At 40.6% G+C, this 22,684-nt stretch overlaps 1 protein-coding gene across 1 annotated transcript; it reads left to right on the top strand.

Moving 5' to 3' along the window:
- The first annotated feature begins 5,978 nt into the window (after positions 1 to 5,978).
- On the top strand, positions 5,979 to 22,649 carry gfpt2 (glutamine-fructose-6-phosphate transaminase 2). The gene is made up of 19 exons (XM_072395844.1): positions 5,979 to 6,097; positions 7,319 to 7,426; positions 8,371 to 8,478; positions 8,787 to 8,912; positions 9,505 to 9,563; positions 10,522 to 10,656; positions 11,442 to 11,503; positions 14,175 to 14,254; positions 16,549 to 16,660; positions 16,804 to 16,967; positions 17,334 to 17,429; positions 17,728 to 17,825; positions 17,908 to 18,028; positions 18,277 to 18,434; positions 18,610 to 18,724; positions 19,836 to 19,963; positions 20,139 to 20,306; positions 20,417 to 20,578; positions 22,118 to 22,649. The coding sequence occupies exons 1-19, from the start codon at positions 6,091 to 6,093 to the stop codon at positions 22,160 to 22,162; spliced, it is 2,052 nt and encodes a 683-aa protein (XP_072251945.1). The 5' UTR covers positions 5,979 to 6,090; the 3' UTR covers positions 22,163 to 22,649.
- The last annotated feature ends 35 nt before the right edge of the window (positions 22,650 to 22,684 follow it).

Below are 22,684 nucleotides of genomic sequence, written 5' to 3' on the forward strand. Positions count from 1 at the left end.
GACATGACGTGATTGTGCAACCCACGCCCTCTGCCCCCCAACCGCACTCTGATCTCACAGAAGAAGAAAAAAACATTCCACTTTGCCCTACCAAGGGCGTCGAAAAAAAACAAACACCAGGGTTGCTTCCGGACTATCACAAAACTCACTCCTTGATTCATCTATGTTTAGACAAACTGGTCTGGCCGAATTATTTCCTGCCAATACCAAAACAATTACTTTGGAACTCTCGCACCCATACAATGGCACAACTTAGGTCTGACAGTTTAACTGAACCAACTAGATGAGCAATAAACCAGTTCCACTTAACTTGGAGCCACTTCATTTGTCGAAGATCAGCTCCCTCCACAGACGCAGGTTCAGTGTACGGATGTCTAGTTCAAGTCAAAGAAGTTCACACAATCTTTGATTTATCAAGAACATGTAGGCGTGCTGGAAACACCTCGTGTCAGGGTCACTCTGTGAGTTTTTTGTTAACCCCTTTTACAGTACACACATTCATTTAGAGGGAGTTTTTAATTAACAGATACGGGCTGGAATGAGCAATCATTCTTCAGCCCCAAAAACTGATACTGCAGCAGTTACTTCTATGGTAGCTGTGCACGGGAGGTTCTTGCTTCCATATGAATACGGCCCAAAGGAACTTCACACCGTACACTGAAGCGAGTGATAAGATAATCGTATCTGCCAGACACTTTATTACAAAGATTTCCCTTCATCTATAGCTTTAAGGTTACATAGACTGATCTCTTATCATTGTAACCAGCGTCACTAACTCCAGTCTTAAGCAATGTCCTGTTTATTAGGGTTAATAGAGTTATTCGCAGTTGAAGAAAGAATCTAATGGGGGAATTAAAGGGGTCCCTTTTGACGGCCTTTTTACGTCATACGCTGCTGCATCTGACTCCAGAACCCCAGAAGCACATGTGGGGCTGATTTCACAGTGATGTGGCCCAGAGGTGAACCGGAGAGATTGGAGTTTGTAAGGGGACACAAGAGGCCTCACGGTTGTCTTAAGATACCCTGTGAAGCTAAACATCATGCCCAATAGTTGTAAGATAGCATGTTATGTAACAAGAAGCTTCTGTACAGCATGCGTTGTAAAGACATAACCTGTTGCATCACCTTCGTGTCCTTGAAGAACCCCTCTTACAACCCCAAACAAGAAAAAGTTGGAATGGTGTGGGGAAAAAAATGTGAAAAAATGTGAAGATATTCCTACATTAAATGGACTTTTATATCGTTGCAGACGATATGATCTCCAGATAGTTCATCTTTTGTTTAACCAGCTTCATTTATTAGTTTGCAAACATCTATTTTCTTGAACTTCTGATTTCCAACACATTTCCAAAAAAGGTTGAGATGGGGTAGAATTATGATTAGTAATGGGGCTAAAAAGGAAATCATTTTAAAAACAGGTAATGTCAACATGAGGTAATGGTAATCACGACCCATGAAAGGCTGAGTGTCAATGTGTAAAGAGCAAGGGTACAGGTCAAAGCTGGAATTGAGTAGAATAGAATAATACTTTATTCATCACGAAAAGGGAATTCATCCAGCAGCTTATATAATCAATATATAAACAGTTAATTAGTCTTTAATCATTATCAATTGCTATGTATTGGTATTGCTGTGGGCAGGAAGCACAGCAATAGGGAGTTACATTCACAAACATTTCAAACTTTACTGTGTAAAAAGCAGAGCTTGTGTCGTCTTCGCTGGGCTTTGAGACATCTCAGAGAGACCATTGCATTGTGGAATGTGCATTGTGGTCATATCAATAACAATTCAATATAGTATTTTGGAAGATATAGACTCACTTTACTCTGGACCAAAAACAACCACCCAGACTGCTGTCTGCTACAAGTCCAAAAGCCAGAAATCCAACAATGTCCAGGAGGGAAACCCAACATCCCCCTCCCCAAACAAAAAAAACTCCAGCTCCTGTGGGATCCAGAGGTGTTCCAAGGCCAGAAGGGACATCTAATCCCTTCAGCGTATTCTGACTCTTTCCTGGGGTCTCCTCCCCAGATGGATAAGCCTGAAAAATCACCAGCGGAAGGTGATCAGGAGGCATCCTACACTTGTCAGATGCTTGAATCACCTCAGCTGACTCTTCAAAGCAGAGGGGCAGCGGCTCTTTTCCAAGTCATTCCAAGTTCCAAGTCGATACGGCTGAGCCCGGCCACCCTCTGCAGGAAAATCATTTCAGCTGCTTGTAAAACATTGTAAAGGTCTTTGTAGGACCTTGCTCAGATCAAAAGGCACTTCAGTAGACAGCAGACCATTTACTTTTTTTGTCCTGGATCTCTGTCCTGCCCATCTGAAACTGTTGAACACTGTTTGTGTCTAATTTCCTGTGCCTACATCAGTGTGTCTCAGTCACCATTTAAAAATGCAAACTGTTGACTTGTAAAAGCTGACATACTCGGGGGGGTAGTCCGATTTAAAACACTGGGAGGGGTGGGCCAACTGCTTTTCTTCAAAGTGTATGTAGTGGGGGTCTTGAGGCGAGGGATTGCATTTGTAGACTTGTAGACTTTTTTCCTTTTACTTAATTTTTGCTCTTGATCTTTGATTTATTTGTCATGCTTTTAGAAATAGAAATAAAATCCCAAGCTAACGGGTCTTTAAAGTGTTGCCTGTTTTAGACAACCCAGTTTGCACCCTCAGGCCGAAAAGGCTGTTGGTCTCCGTGTCGTTCAATTGGCCTTCTCCTGCCATCCCCCACGAAGAAAGACTGTTGGGCCCTTCTGCGGTGGCCTCATGGCCCTAACGTGAAGCAGATGTGGAAGAGGAGAATCCCCCACAACAATGTCTGAACAGTCAGCTGGAGGTGCTCAGCTCACTAGAGCCACATGTGATCGATGCACTCAAACCTTGATTGTTCATATGGAAACGGCACACACCCAGAGAGCTGTTGACGTCCACAGAAAAAACACACACAAATGAAACGTGTGCCTCTGAGTGTGTGACCAATACCGCCTGGGCGATTGGTGTTTAAAAGTGACGCACGCATGTGTGTAAGGTGATTCATTTCTTGGATTTGCTGCCATAAAGAATTAATTTGAGACACATGTTGTGTAAATGACCAAAGTGCTTAATATTTTCTAATCTAAATCACCTCCTCCAGGATAAAATATTTCCTTGTGGAGTTAACCTCCAAGTTTAATGTGCCTCCATACCCGTTTATCTTTATCACATGGCACCAAACTAGGTTACTCTTTTGTTCAGCTATACCACAGACTTTGTCATAAACTTTTTTATCTACAACTAAAATATACTACTGCTGTTGCCAACACCCTGGATCATCCCCTCTGATGTGGATGCAACTCATTTATTACTGCCTTTAATGAGAGAATGTTTAATCTTGGACTAGGTGGGTCGGCTATTTTGGACGCTATCACTACCATAATGTTATCCAGTGCAACCTTTGTGAAACATGAACCACCAAACTTGGAAACAGAAGTGAAAGGTTGACAGTTCAAAAGATGAAAGTGAAGATTAATTAACACGAACTAAAACTAAAATTTGTTAATAAGCTGTTTGCCCATCATTTTATATCAACTTTCTTATTAAAGAACCTTTGATCTTTGGGGTGGATCTCATTGGATAACAGTGTCATAGTATGCGCACAGTCTTACTTGTTAATCCCTTAAGCCAGGCCAAGAATTTGGTTCTTTGGCTCATCTTGATGTCTCTTACTCACGCAAATCTACAAAACCGAACATAGAAAGTTGGTCAGTTCGATATGGAGGACTCCTGTTGGTACATTTGTTTAGCGATGTGTAGGACAGGGAGAATTCTAAAACAAAGATTAATATATAAGTGCAATTTAACACCTGAGTAGGAAGTGATGCTATCCGACATTACAGATTCTTTATTAGTATTTCATATTGTTAGATACCATCATTCTGGTTTTCTCTGTAAGTTGCTAAGTGACTAACTGTGAGTCACTTATTCATTAATTTTTCAGACCAACTTCATCTGTTCAGGGTCACAGGGACGTACCAGTCCAGGCCTTGAAAGTGGACAGGATCAAGTGGCAGAGCATCCAGCGTAAAGGGACATGTTTTTAAAAGGAAAAACCGGATTCAATGAATAAGAATTCTTCACCAATGATTCTTAGCCTGCACCCTCTAAATTGACAAACAGCCCTGATGGATTTTTATGCTTGCTGATGATGTTGTTTACATACACACCGTCTCACATGGTCTCTCAGGGCCTTTTGGTAGCCATGCAACAGGCCAGGGGGCGGCCATGGCTCAGTTGCTAGAGTGGGTCATCCAATAATCAGAAGGTTGGCAGATTGGTGAAACTGACAGCAGGAGGGGTGTCAGTCCACCTCCTTGTCACAACCAAGGTGCCCTTGGTTGGGCACTGCTCCACCTCTCCAGCTCTGTATCTGTGAGTGTGTAACCAAGTGCATCTGTGTGTCAGCAGGTGCCTACCTGGATGGGTTCTTGTATGTATGTATACGTGACAAGAAATCTGACCTCTAACAGAAATATGGGGGGAAACTGAGATAAGCAGTATCTGCCAATCATTTTCATTTTGAGCGTTTTCAATTATGATAACGACAGCATAGAGCCAATTTAGATCAATTTAGATCAATTATGAACCATAGTTTATACAAGAATTGAATCTCCCTTGTTATTTGACCATTGTTAATGCATACAAAACTGTCAGTCTTTTAGTCTCTTTCATAAATTATTGCTCTAATTGTTGCCCTGATATCGAATTAGGGCACTGACAGGACCTTTGCACCACGGTAAGTTGGAGGCAGACAGAGTAATCAAATTGATAAGGTTCAGGAGTTACGGTAAGTGTATGATCCCAAAGCTGGTTTAGATTTTAGCTTTGTTAACATGGAAATTAAATTAAACTGGGATACATTGTGGCGAATATTTGTATGACTCATAAATAAACCTGTTTGCACCTCATAGTCAAAGTTATATATTTGTTATCTAAGGTAAATTGCTGACTATTTGATCTTTTTACTGAACTGTAGGACTTATGTTTCTCTTTCAAGTTCATCATTTCAATAGCTGCTATGAAATGGTTTATCTGGCACACATTTAAGAGAGGTTTACACCAGGTTAGAATTTATTTTTATATGGTAAAAGCCATCATAATAACTACAAATGCAGCTAAAGATGTAAATGTAATACTTAGAGATGGTAAATAATCCATCCGTGTATCCTGAGTATCCCATCCACAGCTTACTTAGCAGAACCAGTTAAGGGATAATGTACGACACAATTTATGCAAGTTATTTAGTAATTTAATAGAATCAAGTTACTCCGCTTGTTCCTTATTCAATCCACAGTAAATATGCTTTCCTGGGTAAGCAGAGGACAATCAAATGTAAATAACAACAGCAGGTACATAGTTATAACCAAATTCCCTGAAACCTCTTGTACTATGTTTTCACATAAATATCAACTTATATCCATAAGGTTCTGCCCCAGACTCTGAAATGCCAAAGAATTTCCATTTGAAACAACAGCAATATTTTAATTTGTAAAAGATAAATCAAAACCAGCCGTATTTAGTTACACTAGGACCAGTAAGAAGTGAGCACAATACCGTATTTTTCTTCATGTTTGGGTGGCTTCTGAGAACAAGCACTGCTTAACAGAAAGACTCAGTCTCCAATAATACCCTACTTAGTTTAAATGATTCACGTTGATACAGAGAGGTTAGAACACACCCTTTATTTTAAAAAGAACAACGAACAAAACTAATGAAATAGTGGAAATTGTGATTTACCGATTTTAGTGCCAATGTCATGTGTTAGACTGACTTAGGTTAACTGGTTTGGTTGACAAACGATCGAGTTAACAATTCCTATCCATTCAGACAGATGAGGTGTTGAGCACCTGTGCGGCAGCAGGATGATGTTAATAGGACAGGGGAGGGGGGGGGGGGTAGAGTAGGTGGGGCTGCTGTGTCTCCAGGAAACAGCCTTAAATGAATGCGGGAGTGTGCCAGGGCAAGCAGATCATCCAGACTCAACAGGGAAGCTAAAGCATCACTTCAACCGGGATACTAAAAGTCGTTTTTTCTTTGAAAAACAGCGTTTGAATCATGTGTGGTAAGATTTATGTTAAGTCAAATACTTTTGTGTTTTTAAGTTGGTGGAAAGAATTGCGCGCACTGCGTTTGAGATTTGTCAAGAAGGACAGCAGACCACCGCACCACGATACTACGAATCTGAGAAAATCATCACGCACCGCGTAGTTAGACTGTTCTTGGCGTACTGTCACGTCTGAAATACAGCAGTTTGTTTAATGCCTGTTTTCTGATCCGTGCGGATTCCTGTGGAGCTTTGAGCACAACTGCTACGTGTCAGTGTTTTCAAGGGTGTCAACAACTTTAAGACGGGGAAGTCATATCCTCCAGATTGTCTGCTCTATAAACAAAAGTCTCAAGTGATAGCCAAGTAATAGTCTTATGTCCCATAACAAACTAACATCCCCAGTCGCAGCCGCGCTCTGTGAAGTTGAGACGCACTGTCTGTTCATCTCGAACATTTTGACAGTCTCTTTCAGCGAGTCTCTTTCTCGAGCAGGGACGTTTACAGCGGAGAGTAAATCTTTAACAGTCCCGTCGGCCTCCGCTCGCCTCAGCGAGGAGGAGGTGGTGAAGGAGGAGGAGGCTGGGCTGGTGAGAGTTGTACAGCACCCTGTCTACCTGGCGGCTCCAACACTGCGCGCAATGTGCGTCCGTCAATGGCCAGCTGTGTGCCTGCGGGAGCGGAGCTGCTCGGAACATTCTTACTCACACACGCACAAACCACACACACACACACACAGTCGTGTTTCTGACAATTCGGAGAACATTTAACTGACCAACACTCTGAGTCACATCTGAGTCCCCGCAACATAAGCAACACATACGCGCAGGGAATGTGCTGAGTTTAAATCTACAGGTTGTAGCTATACCCTGCAAGACACCCACCGTAGTTAATTTTCATATGTAAGCATCGGCTTGTCTATCTCATGCAAATTAATGTAGTTTAACGCTAATTCTGCGCAAGAACACGGAGTGAAGAGAGTAATGAATGAAGATTACAAGGTGTAAAAATAATACAGCTGGAAGCTAAAAACTGACTTCAGTTAATGAAGCTCTGAATATTAATGTGACCATAATGACTGTATGCTCCCCTGATTGCTCCTTTATCAACGGTACAAGACTTTTAATTAATAAATAGCAATGCTTAAGCGATTAAGATGCTGCCACTGAGGTTTTTGCTGCTGTGTAAACTCTCAATCTCTCAGAGGATTTTATATTTTTACTTCTCCTTCTTTAAAAGGGATCTTTGCTTACCTGAACTACCGAGTGCCTCGCACCAGAAAGGAGATATTTGAGACGCTGGTGAAGGGACTACAGAGACTGGAGTACAGAGGGTACGATTCAGCAGGTAAGACCCTCAGCCCCGCAGAGTTGGCACACACAAAATGCACAAAAGCTGTACTCTCGCTGAAAATAAAAATCCAGGCTGTTCAAAGCATGAAGAAAACCTCTTTCAAGAGTTGCGATTTTGAATCGAACCCCTAGATGCATATACATATTATTGAAAATGAATGGGTGTCCAAATGTTTGACTTTAACTACAGTTTCCTGTAGGTTTGGTTTATTTATCAATTAAAAGCATACAGATCCTGTAACCATTTTGTTTCCATACATGCAGGTACATTCCAGTCGAACGCAGAATGTTTCAAGACTGTTTGAATTGAATAGAACTGGTGCAACAAGTCACACATACTGAGATAGACGTCAAGCATGTACACCATTAGTTCTAAACCAGGACACATACTTAATATGTGTGTACATACTGAAGATACAGCTTCTAATGCTCTGCAAAGTATAATTCTGTATTCTGTGAAAAGTTTCCTTCACATTGATTGGAAGTACACCAGGAAAACAAAGAACAAAGTTATACTTTACAAGGAAAGGCTTCTCACGAAGAATTGGCAGAGTTTCATATGGTGGACAAAGACGCCCATAAATGTGTGTTTGTCCATCCTGTTTGAGCAGGATGAAGATGATGTTTTCATGACTTAACAGGATATCACTATGGCTTACATTCAGTTCTAGGATGTTTACTCTAATCTTAATAATAACTTCTATTTGCCTACCCACAATCCTAACATGAACTCAAATCTAACTTTACCCTTTAGTTAAAATGTTCAGATGTGCATTATGAGGACTTGCCCCCTATAAAGTGACTGCAAACAGATTTAGGTTGCTGCACCATGAGAAATACACACTCATGAGCATGCATGCACAGGTCAACACAGGGAGGATCATGCCTCACATAATATTGTATTGAATCCTAAGTCACCTCCTCCACACCTGCCTGCAGGTATTGCTGTGGACGGCCCCAACAAGACGACCACCGACAACAGCAAAAACCAGATTTGCTTGATAAAGAAGAAGGGGAAAGTCAAGGCTTTGGACGAGGAGCTGTACAGTGAGTTGGTGCTCGATTGATTTTTATTTCTCATATTTCAATGGCTTTGATAAAGACAGGGCGATAGGTTCTGCATTTTGAAGTGACTTTTCCTATTAATGACAGTGTTTCTTTTACCAGTGTCCACTCAGTCGCTTTTCTTTATGTAATGAAAGAAATATGGTCTTGTGCTTTTTTTTCCTTCTCCCAAAATTTCAAAGAAATTCGATAACTCAAAATCAGGATTCTTCGATTGTTTGAACGTCTCGTGAAGATTTATGTCCTTAAAAACCCTCTGAGGGGATTATTGTTGCGTTTTGATTGTACAGAGAAAGACTCGCTTGACCTTGATGCGGAGCTGGACACACACTTCGGCCTGGCTCACACTCGCTGGGCCACGCACGGAGAGCCAAGCGCTCTCAACAGTCATCCCCATCGCTCAGACAAAGACAATGGTAAGATGTGTTTATGTGCTTTCTCACACAGTTTGAAATGATGTTCCGCCCATGTCGAACACACTACAAAATCTAGGCCTCACCCACTGCAGGAATTATTTAAAAAGAACATCCAAGTGTAGGAAGAAACGCCAAGTGGAATACATTTCATACATTCAACATCCCAACACACCCTCTATTCTAATAAAAACCCATCCATCGCTTTGAGATTAGTGTCTAAAGGTGTGTCAGTGATATACCTTACCTTTAGACCATCATGTGTTTGGCCATAAAAGTCTAAAATGTCACTCCTTTCCATAGAAAATGAGTTATATCATAGACAAACAGTCAAACAAAAAGACTTTTTATTTTTCCTTTTACTTCCCATTGTGGTAGAAATAAATCTGCACATGGTAGTTGCTGCTGAACTCCCTGCTTTGTTCAAATGGAAAATTCTTTAACTAGTAGGCTTGTCAAACCTGCCTCACCACCCATACCACACCATTGTTAGGAGGTGTGGCAGCTTCAGTTTTGAGTAATTCAAAAACAAATTAATGTAAATTACCTTAAAACTCTTTTTTCTTATCTTTTCACTCTTGCTGCCTTTTGTCAGAGTTTGTCGTCATCCACAATGGCATCATAACCAACTACAAAGAACTGAAGGAGTACCTGGTAAGTTGTTCATCACTCAGAACCTCATATTCAAACAATACATTGCATCAAGGACACCATTTAGCCATTCCTGGACACACCCCAAATGTTACAGGTTGTATCAGCATCGCAGGGCTAATTTTTAAAGCAGAAAGAGTTTCTGTTTCTGTCTCTGATTAATTAAAGCATCTCATCATTGTTTGAGTCAGACTAACCACATAATTTAGTGATGCACGTCAAATTCAGGGCTGATCAAATACCAAAACTGAACTGGTTAGGCACATGTAAAATCCAGGTTATGGCATCTGATATGTCCGTTTAGCTGGATTATTTTTATGCGTACGTCGGCGTTCCTACTGCACAGGGGAGAAAAAAAAGCATGAGAAGATAAAAAAAAAGTCATACTGTTGTGTGTATTTGCAAGAGCCATAGATGTAGAAATGATGAGAAAAATAGAAATATGTAGAAAATTAAAAAAAATGGAACAACTTTGAGTAAACAGTGCCAACTTACGATTCAGACTAAACAGTTCATTGAACTATCCAGGTGAAAATGATTTATTGTGTAATTTCATCTATTACTACAAATACTGGAGAAGAAGTTACAATGTCAGTCGCAAACATTTTCATTCAGTTAGACACAACATACAGTTAAAGACCCGACTCCTGATGTTCACAATGATGTTTCCTCTCCACACAGTAGACAAAGAGTTTCGGCTTTTGGAGTCAAAATATTCAGGATATTGTGAAGGGTGACATCAAATTCAATAGCTAATATTTTACACAAAACAATAAAATGAGTCACTTTCAACATTTGATGCGATGTTCTATTGTGAATTAAATATATGGATTTATGAGATTCGCAAATCTTTGCGTTCTGTTTTTTTAAGATTTAACACGGTGTCCAAACTTTTATGGAATTGCATTTATATTCGGAAAAGAAAGTGTTTCAGAAAGTTAGTTTTTTCTTTATTCTTCAGATCACCAAAGGATATGAGTTTGAGTCAGAGACAGACACAGAGGTGATCCCTAAACTGATCAAATATGTCTATGACAATCGAGAGAATGACGCCATCACCTTCTCCACGCTGGTGGAGAGGGTCATCCAACAGCTGGTGAGTTCATCACACAGCAGCGACACACACACACACTAACTGACACACCAATCCACTTCAGAGCAGCACAGGTAGGGTCATTCTTTTATGGCAGCACTGAACTTCACTTCTGTTTAGGACCAGTAGTTAAACTCTCTGACTTTTCGTTACTCTTCTGCCACAGTGATGAACATTTTTCTAAGCAGCTTTTTGCTGGGTGCCATAAAGCGCACCCTTGACCAGTCATACACACTTGTACGAGAGTTTACTCATTTAACAATGTGTGAAACAGTTTAAATTTCCTGGCCTATAATAACAGCGCTCTATTGACAAAAACCCTCTCCATGGCAACTGCACCAAAAGCATCACAAGTGATGTCATCACTCACAGAGACATATTCTTTGGTTGAGATGAAGCAAGGCTCACTTTTCCATTTTGTGAGTAATGCTTCAAAGTATGACCCTTTCTGTACGGAGGAGGTAAAAGCAGACAGTTTGGACCGGAGAATAATGGGAACCGGATAGTCCAACCTCACACCAGCGACACCCTCTCCCCACCACAAACCCAGCTTCCAGGAACCTCCATAAGCAGCCTTGTAGTCAGTGCTCTTGAAATACGTCCTCTGGTACCCAACAACCTAAGCACCCCCCTTTATTTTATCTTTCAAACCAAGACAAACATTAGACACACTTTTTTTGTATTTCATAATTGTCCTTCTGTGAACAATTGCTCCTCCAGCTCCTGCCACATTTATTTATTTCATGTTTTCATCAAACCGATATAAACTGTCTTTCTTTTTATGCTAGGAGGGGGCCTTCGCTCTGGTGTTTAAAAGCCGTCACTACCCTGAAGAGGCTGTGTCCACCAGGTTAGTGAGAGCACATGGATACAAACTGCTCGGACCTTTAACTTCATGTATTGTCCATCTGCTCAATGAACCACACTCAGGTCAGATGAGTCATCTCCGTTGTCACCATGAAGCAAAACATAGTATGATTTCAACAGCCTTGCGTGGTTTATGCCTTGTGGCTTATCTACCACTCACTGAATGTGACGTGACTCAGGAAGGTCCTTTGCTCCCAGTAATGGGCAACTCCACTTTTCAATTGCTCATGTGAATGTGAGTAAATTCCCGTCTGCGTGTCGGCGCTATCTGCATCTTCAGACCAGAGGTTAAATTGAGGTTCCCCCGTTTCCCTCTTGGGCCTCTGGCTCCTGAGCTGTCAGCCCTACGCCTCCTCTGTGAATCATTAACCAAGAGACCAGAGAGTTTCCTGTTTCGGCTCTTGGAAACTTGCCCAGGCTGCATAAGATTCCTGGTTGATTACTTCTCATCATCTTATTTGGCATTATACCTTTCCTGGTTCAGTGACTTATCAACGATAAAAGAAAAGGAGGGCTGCTAGAACATAAGAGAGCAGAGCAGTGGCAAAAAGAGCAAAGTGAGATAGGTGGGCTGTAAATTATGGTTATGCAAACAGCATAAATGCAGCGCTGCTGATATCAAGGCTGCTTTTTGGCATACCTGTTGCTAGAGTTAGGAACATTTGCCATCTTGGTCATCAACTGTGTGTCTGCGGTTACTGAGGATATATTCTAGACTTAGTGAGGGCTAAACACTGTAGTGTTGTGGTTTGAATACTCAGCATCATTGGCCAAGACGAAACAAAGTGAACATTTTTGTAATTATCTCGTCATGCTTGCCAACACCCATGCATTGTAATCGGGGTTCAACTTCCCAGAAGGTTTTTTGCTCTCCTGCCTCTCTGTTTCTATATTTTTATTGTCCTTAAATGTTTTTCCATATATGCCTGTTTTACGACCCTAGGTTTGGACACAATATCAATTAAAAAATGCATTGATTTGCAAATCTCAATCACCAATATGTTTTCAAAAAGTGGAAAACTATTCTGCAGTCAGACAAATCCAACTTTTGATGTCATCTGTAGAAATCATGGATACCACATCCTTACTAAAGAGATGAGGGAAGCTTTTTTATTTTCACTTTGTTATTGTCATTAGCATTTTTGGCAACATATGCTCCCATCCAGACTTTGTCTTCTTCAGGAAAGGACTTGCATATTTCAGCAAGACAATGCCAAACCACATACTGTATTTATCACAACAGCATGGCTTTGTAGTAGAAAGTCCCGGGTACTGGACGTTAGCTGTCCACACCTTTTCACCAACTGAAAACATTTGGCACATCTTGAAACTCAAAATACAACAAAGGAAACCAAGAACTGTTGAGCAGCCAGAATCCTATATCAGACTAGAATGGGACAACGTCCCTCTCCCAGAGGTCGATCATCTGGTCTCCGCAGTTCCCAGACGTTTCACAGGCTGTTGTTGAAAGAAGTTATACAAAGGCTTGTTCCAACTTATTAGAGATGCATTGCTGCCATCAGTTTCAAGATGAATAGTAACTGAATAGTAAAATGTCTCGCTTTCAGTGTTTAATATGTTTTCTATGTTCTATTGTGAAGAAGATATTGGTTTATGAGATTTACAAATAATTTCAATCTGTTTTTGTATACATTTTACGCGCATATTTGTAATTAGGGTTGTAGATAATTGTTATTCAAGTTTGAAAAGGGAAAGTGTGTTTCGCATGTTTAGCATAAAACTATTCAAGTCTACTTGAAATATGCACTTATGTCTCCAACAGCAGGCTAGACATATATAAGATTACAAATATCTATAAGAGAGCAAGAGGCATAGAAGCTATGTTGAAATTATGTCTACTTACTAGTCTTCTACTTATAATCCATTTGCTTTCCTTCCTCCCATCTCCCTCTTAGCATAAATATTGTATTGGATAGCGACCACATGTTTCTGTTTGCAAACTTCCCTTCTCAAGCCCCACACCCTCTAAAACAACCCTTGCGTCAGCACGGCCCCAGAGAAAAGCTAAGTAGAGAGTAAAGAAGGATCCAGACAAGTGAAAGAAGTAAGGAGTGGTCTCCAGTTTCTCAAGAGTTGGTGTCACAATGGCCAAATCGCCTCACAGAGGATTTGTTTTAATATGCTGCTTGCATATTGCATTATGGTGACAAGATAAGCATGTTAAGGTTTTGCTTGTTTCCCTTGGACCCTCCTTCTCACCTTGTGACATGTGATCACACCTGCTCTACCTCCACAGCCAATAGTACAAAACCACATAGAATCAGTAGCCAATGAGGATGCAGTGATTCGTTCCAGGAAAGAAAAAAAAATCCAAGCTTGACGTAGACCAATGAAGGATAAGTTTACCGATGTAATGTTCAAGATTAAAGAGCTTCAAAATGATTTGGAATAAGTGGAAGGATTTTCTGTACAGGGACAAGGTCAGCCTCAGAATTGTGTACAAAATGACAGAGGAATAGATGGAGGTTAAGGGAGAAAAACTCTTTCATTTGGAGTTACAAAGTAGGATTAGATGTCAGGTTACAAAGCACCATGTGTGATTGCATCTGACAGTGTTGTGTGTCTAGAAAAGCCTAATCCCTCTCCCTCCCTCCGTCTCGTCCCCGATGCCTGCTTCATTCTTGTCTCTGCAGGAGAGGAAGTCCGCTGCTCATTGGTGTGCGAAGCGAGCATGAGCTGCCGGCCGAACACATCCCTATCCAGTACAACAGCGGTGAGCTCTGTTCCTCCACTAGTCTCCTCATCCACTGACACTGCACCTTAAATATCTGCGTGATGTAGGTATGCTCATTCACAGCAGTATACAGAACTTGGAGTCCCACACCGGAGAGAATATTAAGAATTCAAGAACATGAAATGATCAAAAAACAATCTGTGATTATCACCTGACAGTATTTGTGTGGGCGGCATACTGATTGTTCAGCTATTATAGGTTATCAATGATGTGTGCAAATAAAGCTTTATCATAACTCTAGAAAAACTTCAAAGATAAATTAGATAATGATTGTAAGTAATAAGTACTCAGTGCTGTACTTTTCAAGACGTATGTCCTATCTTGAGTAAAACAATGTAAAATGAGCAGGATCTTCACATTAAACATTGTCACACTGATTACACACATTTATCAGACATTACAGGCGAAGACCAAAACCTATACCTATATATATACATACTGTGCTGTATATTTACCTCAGACACTTACAGAGGTTACAGTTTCAGCTAAATCAAACAGGAGCAATCAGTAAATATTTGTTTGGTTCTATTTGTAGCCTCTAAGATGAGTGGTAATGGGTGTATACAGCAGCAGGACTGTGTGAGTCGGACTGAGTAAGGCTCAGTGATGTGTTTTTTTAATTCTTCTAGGACAGTGTTGGAACTTATTTATTTGCTCCAATCAGAGGTTTTCAAAGTGTGGAGGTTCGCCGATTGATGAATTTGTTGCAAATAAGAAAGTAAATAAGCTGTTTTAACTCTAATTAGCAATAAGCTAAGTTTCTATTTAACACTTAAATACCAAATATGCAGCCTTACACGTGAAACCTCACACTCTGAAAAGGCTTCTAGGAACTTCCCCTTTATTTTCTCACTGTGTTGCAGCATCAGATGGCTCCTCTGATTTCCACAGATAAAGCCCACTGAAACAAATCCACACTGGCTGCCGAACAAGATTCTCTTGGCTAAATGTTGGAGTAACACAATTGTGTTTTTAAGCTCCACTGTCTATTGTGCAATAATTCTTTTTAACAAGACTTTCCTAGAAAGCCATTTTCCTGCCACGGGACATCTGTGAGAGTTTTTTTTAATAGTGGAAAATCAGATCCTATTAAAAAGGAGTGTCTGTTTGCAAGTGACTGACTTGCCTCTTGAAGAGGCACACTGTGACAAGGCGTCTCTTTCTTTCTCCAAATAACCAGCGTTTCAGTGAAATAATTTGCGTTAATGGTTACCGTAAGCAACAACCTGCTTGTTTAGTTGTCAGTTTCTTTGCCTCAACTGTGCATAGGAATGTGCCTTCACTCTTTTATCAGCAAAATCTTCAGACTGGAGCAAAGTACAGAGCAGAGTGAGGTGGGTTAAGACTGGATAGTAAATCTTGCGAAGTTTTAGATTTTAGTGGGTCAAAAGGTTCTTTAAGTACTTTAAATTCCCGTAAATGGGCAGACAGCTTCTAAGTGAAAACTCAGCAAATGTGAATTCAAATTTGTAGTTCCTATTTGCAATCAGGAAGGCAAAATGATAGACTTGAACCAGGTCCAGCAGTAGTCCAGCAACAGTTCAATGTTTGTGAGTGCATACTCATTCAGAATGTCTAGTCAGTATGTCCAAACGTTTGACTGGTACTGCACGTCATGATCAGAACATGTTTTTGTTCTCTGTTTCACAACGTGGCAGCAATCACTAAAAGTTCTCCCGAAACTTACCATGATTATGAAGTTCTTGTACAAGAATGGAGACATTCTCTTTTGTTTTCCTAAATGCTGAAAATGTGTTTTTTTTTTTTTTTTTGTCTTAAAATAGAAGAGTGAATAAAACATTTGTCATATGTGTGGCAAGTGTTATAGGCTCCCCCTAAGTTTGTGTGGCACTTTCCCTTAGTGGAACACATTAACAAAACAATCACAGAGGCAAAACACATTTACCCCCCTATCATCCAGAACAATTGTAGAACATGTAACTTGCGGGGCACACGTTGTGGGCTTGTGTCCCACTTTCTGTTGTTGGCATCCTTCAGCTTGTTTCTACTAAAGACATAACAGCAGGCAGCATCTATTCAGTTTAACTTTGTTGCTACTGCAAGAAACTCTGAAATGATACTGCGATAGCATCCAGTCACCCAGCCTCTGGTTCGTTTGTTTACAATACTATAAAAGACATTTTCGATATCTGTTCACAGTGTGTAAATATTGTATTATACTCATACTTGATACATCTGGAGTTTGAGAGGAAGATATTTTAGTCACTAAAAGTATGAGTGACACCACTGACCCTTGACTTTTGACTCTGTAGCTCATTTCAAAGAAGGCATCCAAGAGAAGAACAGCCATAACCGACCTGACGCCTCCATAAACTCTGTGGGGGATGGTAGACCTGTGGAGTATTACTTTGCATCTGATGCAAGGTGAGCAAGCAGTTAGCTGCCTATTGAGTCCAGCAAAGAATGTCATTGTTGAACTATAATTAGTCTCTGTTTCCCCTATCCATCAAGTCTGATCAAATATTGACCCAGACATCCCATCTGTTTTCCTGTTTCTGTACCCACAGCGCCGTCATTGAGCACACCAACAAAGTGCTGTACCTAGAGGATGATGACGTTGCAGTTGTGAGTGGAGGGAAGCTCTCGATCCACAGGATAAACCGGCAGGCCGGTGAAGATCCGGTGAGAGCGGTTCAGACCCTACAGATGGAGATGCAGCAGATCATGAAAGGTCAGACAATTGTTGGCAGAAAACATTTTGTATACATGTCCAATATGAAGACACTTCCTTGCTTCTATGTTAGTCTTGACAAATGGTTTAGCGCCAGTGGAAGAGATTAAAACATAACAGATCAGAGGTTGTGAAAAGCTCTATTACAACGGTATGAATCAACTGTGGCTAATAAACTGATAATTGCTCGCCCTCTGCTGGCCATATAAGCTAAGAAGAGATGCTGGTTGTTGTTTTTTTTTCAATGCTACTGTAATTTTGATCTCAGCTCCATTAATCTGTATTTACTAGTACTAGTACTTTTGGGAGGAACACATTGTGTCACGAATGGTGTTGATATGCTGATATGTTCCTCTTCCTTTGCAGGAAACTATGACGCCTTCATGCAAAAGGAGATCTTTGAGCAGCCAGAGTCAGTAGTCAACACCATGAGAGGCCGGATTTGTTTTGACTCCAACACAGGTAATCATTGGCCTGCCATACTGTAAAAGATTGCAGGTCATCCAAGCATGACCCTAACACTCTGAATCAATTTTAGAATGAATTAGTTGTATTGACTGACTGAGGCTGTGCAGACAGGACCCATATTCTTTGGCTTTGCAGCAGAATCACCACCTGTAATAGTGTAGGCTCTCTGTAGACTTTGTACATGTTCTTAGGTGAATTTGTTCAAAACGTGTGCAGTCCTCTGTATAGAATAGGAGATTGTTGCGGTGTACTGTTTTATCAAATAGAACTGTCATTGCTTCTGTTTCCTCAGTGGTTCTCGGAGGGCTGAAGGACCACTTAAAGGAGATCAGACGCTGCCGACGGCTGATCGTGATCGGCTGTGGCACTAGTTTCCATGCGGCAGTCGCTGTGAGTGCCACCGCTGAGTTCTCATTTAAGTTCATGTAGGACTGATGACATTTCTTGTGATAGACAACTTTCTGCTCTTCAGACCAGACAGCTCCTTGAGGAGCTGACAGAACTGCCTGTCATGGTGGAGCTGGCGAGCGACTTCCTGGACCGCAACACACCTGTTTTCAGAGACGACGTTTGCTTCTTCATCAGCCAGTCAGGTAAAAACAACATGCAATTATCCGCAATGCCTGCTGTTACTGTCTGTCAGTGCATGATTTATTCCCATACCTAACAAAGACTATGGCCCTGGTACTGGCTATAAAGAAAAACTTACTTCACACTGTCAGGTCTCAGAGGAAACCTGCTCACAGTCTCACACCCTCTTCATTTATTGCCTGAAGAGGGATCTTATTTTGATGTAAATATACATCACGAGCATAAGTTTTCGTTCTGCTTGCTTCCTCAGGAGAGACAGCTGACACTCTGATGGCACTGCGCTACTGCAAAAACCGTGGTGCTCTAACAGCTGGTATAACCAACACTGTGGGGAGCTCCATTTGCAGAGAAACTGACTGTGGAGTCCACATCAATGCTGGGCCAGAGATAGGAGTGGCTAGCACGAAGGTAGAGTTTACACTGTGTTAGCTGGAGCCTAACTCAGCTGTCATTGGGAGAAAGGCAGGGCACACCCTGGAGAGGTCGCCAGTACTAACATACATGACTTGCTTAATGAACGAGAGTTTTATTTCTGTAACACTACGTGAGGGTTATACAAGTGTGTCCTCTGTGTGTTATCCAGGCTTACACCAGTCAATTTGTGGCACTCATCATGTTTGGCCTGATGATGAGTGAGGACAGACTCTCCCTCCAGACGAGAAGACTGGAGATCATCAACGGCCTCAAGGTGCTACCTGGTCAGTGCTCCAACAAAATGCAAAGCACTTCGTGGTCAAAATGAGTTTATAACATCTTTAAATGTGGACACAGATGCAAAACTACTTTAGTTAAATACTGAATCATTTGTGTAAAACCAGGGGCCTGCTGCACAAAAAAATACCATAAGTTAAGGATGTCCCTTAAAGTCTGACTTAAGGATTGCTTGATATAAAATTGGTTGCACAAAACACCCTTAAGTTGAGTTCTTAAGATTTCCTTAAGAGGTATTTAATGTTTCCTCTTGACCTTGACCTTATACTTAAACCATTTCACAAAAGAGCTCAGCAGCCACCTTAAGGAAAAAGAAGTAAGGCACCTCCAACTGTATCTTAACCACAACAAGGCAAAGTTTTTAGCAATAAATAAAAGAAATGAATGAATCCACACAAGAGTGTTGTCTGACTAGGAGAACCTATTTGATACACTTAATGATAAGCAACTGATGCTGCATCATAGATTTGAAAGGCACATAATGTCTGAATTGTCTGACTATTAGCGGAGGGATCTACTTTCTTCAAAGCTGCTTCATGCTACAGGATATTTACAGTCTTTTATCAGTGAGGTATTTGATGTCCACAAGTCAACTGTGTGCAGCATCATTCTCCGCACTGAATCTGATTCACCCTTTCCCATCTGTTAAATACCAATGTGAAGTTCAATCCAAACAAGAGGCAGACTTGACTTTGTCACAGTTTGTGGGTTTACTGACAGCCACACGTTAGGATTTAAGTGCTCAAAACAACATTTCTTTAAACTTAATGGCACACTTCTTGTGGGAAATGATAACTGTTAAAAATACCTGCTATGTCAAGTGAGAATGCAAAGGAAGAAATAGCCTCCATGTAAACAGTTGAATTTCATCGCCTAAAAATGTTTCCGCTGCATTTGATGCTGTAGCAATTTTCCTCAGTAAAGGACACCTTTTAAGAGACTGTCTGCAACTCTGTGAAGTGGGTCTCTCTCAGGTATGGAGAGATTAAGCGTTACACTTCAGGAGAGTATCTAAAGCTGCTTTGAGAAACTAGCCCAGTACTTTTATGCTCTCACCTTAACATGTTTACTTGAGCGTCATTTTTTCTTCCTCCTTAGAACTGATAAAGAAGGTGTTGTCACTCAATGACAAGATTAAGGACATAGCCAATGAACTCTATCAGCAAAGATCACTTCTGGTTATGGGCAGAGGTTACAACTATGCTACCTGCCTTGAGGGAGCGCTGGTAAGTTAAAAATTAAACAAGGATCTGTCATTTAACTGCAGTTCACTTCTGGTAGTACAATATGAAACACAAGTTTAAAGACACACCTTAGATCATGTGCAAGCAGTTGCATTGTCTGTGCTATATGTTGTGTTCTGCATTTATCATACGTTTTATTTTCTTGATTCTAACGTAGAAAATTAAGGAGATCACATACATGCACTCAGAGGGCATCCTGGCTGGAGAGCTTAAGCACGGTCCTCTGGCTCTCATTGACAAGCACATGCCTGTCATCATGATCATCATGCGAGATGCCTGCTACTCTAAGTGTCAGAATGCTCTGCAGCAAGTTACTGCAAGATCGGTGGGTCCTAAAACAACCACAAACAACACTGAAAAATTCCTGCAGGCAGCGAAGCACACAACACACAAGTTCCACCATTAACATGATCTCTTGGCTTCTTTCTCCAACAGGGTCGGCCGATCATCATCTGTTGCCAGGACGATTCTGAGATAACCATGAATGCCTACCAGACCATTGAGCTGCCACAAACTGTGGACTGCCTGCAGGGCATCCTCAGTGTAATCCCCCTGCAGCTGCTGTCGTTCCACTTGGCCGTTCTGAGAGGATATGATGTAAGTAGTAGACCCTGACCAGAGCCCAGAAATAAGGAAAAATAAATCAAAATTTGATGGTTGGGACAATTACATTGTTATATTAATCTTATCGGGACAAAATATTCTATGACTTATAATTGGCATGTGTGGATGCAATAAACATAAGGCTACTGTGCTTCAAAAAAATTATTTTAAAAAAAAGTACCTTTGATATTTGCTAGCCAAATACTTCCAGTGACTCCCATCTGCATATAGTTTTCATATTGTTGCACATTTGATTAGACATAGATTACACATATATTTCTAAGCGTGATTTAAACAATTATTTTTGTCCACAACTTTAGACTACTTTAGACAACTTTAGATTAGATATTGTAATACTGTGGAGTGATTGTGGAGGCCAATATATCTCTCATTATATCTCACTTGGCTTGCTAAAGTTGTGTATTTGTGTGTGTGAGTGCGGTGTTTCACTCTCGTTGCAGTTTCAGCACTACTTCTGGATTTTGTTGTGTGAAATATTTAAGCTTTGCCTTACATGGAATTATCTTTTCACATTTATCATAAATAAATCTCTTTGATTAGGTGGTATAATCCCATTATACTCAGATTAGTGTTGTCAGAATGAACTGTGATTAATTGTGATTTTTAACTGTGATTATTTGAAATGTACTTAATCTCATAATCTGTTCAAAAAAAAAAAACTCAGAATGACAGACTCTCAAATGCAGGAATACTCTACACTAATATACTATCACTCTACCAGCTGAGGCTTTCCCTTTAAGAATGTTGGGTAATGCAGCTGTTTTGATAAATCGGATGCAGCTGAAGTGATTCAGTCACTCAGAATCAGCCATTAAGATTATTATCCAGTATTATCCATATTATCCGTTTATACTCTTGGGAAAACTGAATTTACTGAATTAGAGCCATTCATTTGCATTGTGGGCAGCAAAAAAGTGTGGATCACAATATACATACATTCACATGTATTGATAGTGATTTATTAAAAAGGTGTATTAAAGTTAGATTAGGTTAACTAAAAATTCCCATTTTGATTATTTATACTTATCATGACATGGTAGACTAGTTTAGTGACCAAAGCTTAATTAATGTATTTGCATTTTAAACAAGACAGATGGAGTTCTAACTGATAATATGTCTCTTATTTATCTTTTATCTTTTTTGTGCACACCAAAAACACAGCAAGCCAAGCAGACCAGTCCCAGTTATGCTGGAGTGCATTGCCATAATGTCTGTAGTTAAGTTTCTGCAGGGGAAGGGCACATGGCTGCACTGTAGGTACCGGCGAGTTTTACCACAGGAGTAGGCTATATCAAGTTTTAGGCATCAATGTGTGCAATCTTCTTTCTTGACACTTTTTTTATGTGTTGTTTTAGTGTAAGATGGAAGTTAGTTACCAAACAGTGAGTGCACTTTATGGGTTCCACAATTAGGGCCAAATCCATTCATATTGGCACGTGTCATTGTTATACCACCCATCTTATTACATGTCACATGTAGTTTTCTATAACAAACTGCTCTCTCATTTTTCAGGTTGACTGTCCAAGAAACTTGGCCAAGTCTGTGACGGTGGAGTAATTACACTTCACAAAACCCCGAAGATGAGAGCATTGGCTTCAGAGATTTACAAGATGTGCAATCAAACATTCAGTGTGTGTGTGTGTGTGTGTGTGTGTGTGTGTGTGTGTGTGTGTGTGTGTGCGTGTGCGTGTGGCAGCATCGGGGTGAAGTATGGGTGCTGTGTTAATGTCAGTCAGACTAAAAAAGACAAATGTGAACTCTGACCAATACACTGCTGCAGAGTGGACTGTGTCATTGACGCCTTGCGGAACAATCTATGAAGACAACATTCACACAGCCAAAGTTAACCTACTGTGCCTTTTTCTAATCATCGGTTGAGCCAAAAGCAAGTCAGAGTTAGAACAGAAAGCATTGAAATGGTACAATGAACTGTTTACAATTGTGCAATATGGGCACCAAACGTGCACTATGAATGTACTCAAACATGTGGCGATTAACTCTCTTACTAGTTTATGAATTTATCTTTTCCACTGTGGGCTCCGTACCTCTTATATGCATTAAAGTGATAAAAGGAATTAC

The sequence above is a fragment of the Leuresthes tenuis genome, unplaced genomic scaffold (genome assembly GCF_036924035.1).
Source record: "Leuresthes tenuis unplaced genomic scaffold, fLeuTen1.0.hap1 SCAF_11, whole genome shotgun sequence".
In the NCBI taxonomy this organism is placed as follows: Eukaryota; Metazoa; Chordata; class Actinopteri; order Atheriniformes; family Atherinopsidae; genus Leuresthes; species Leuresthes tenuis.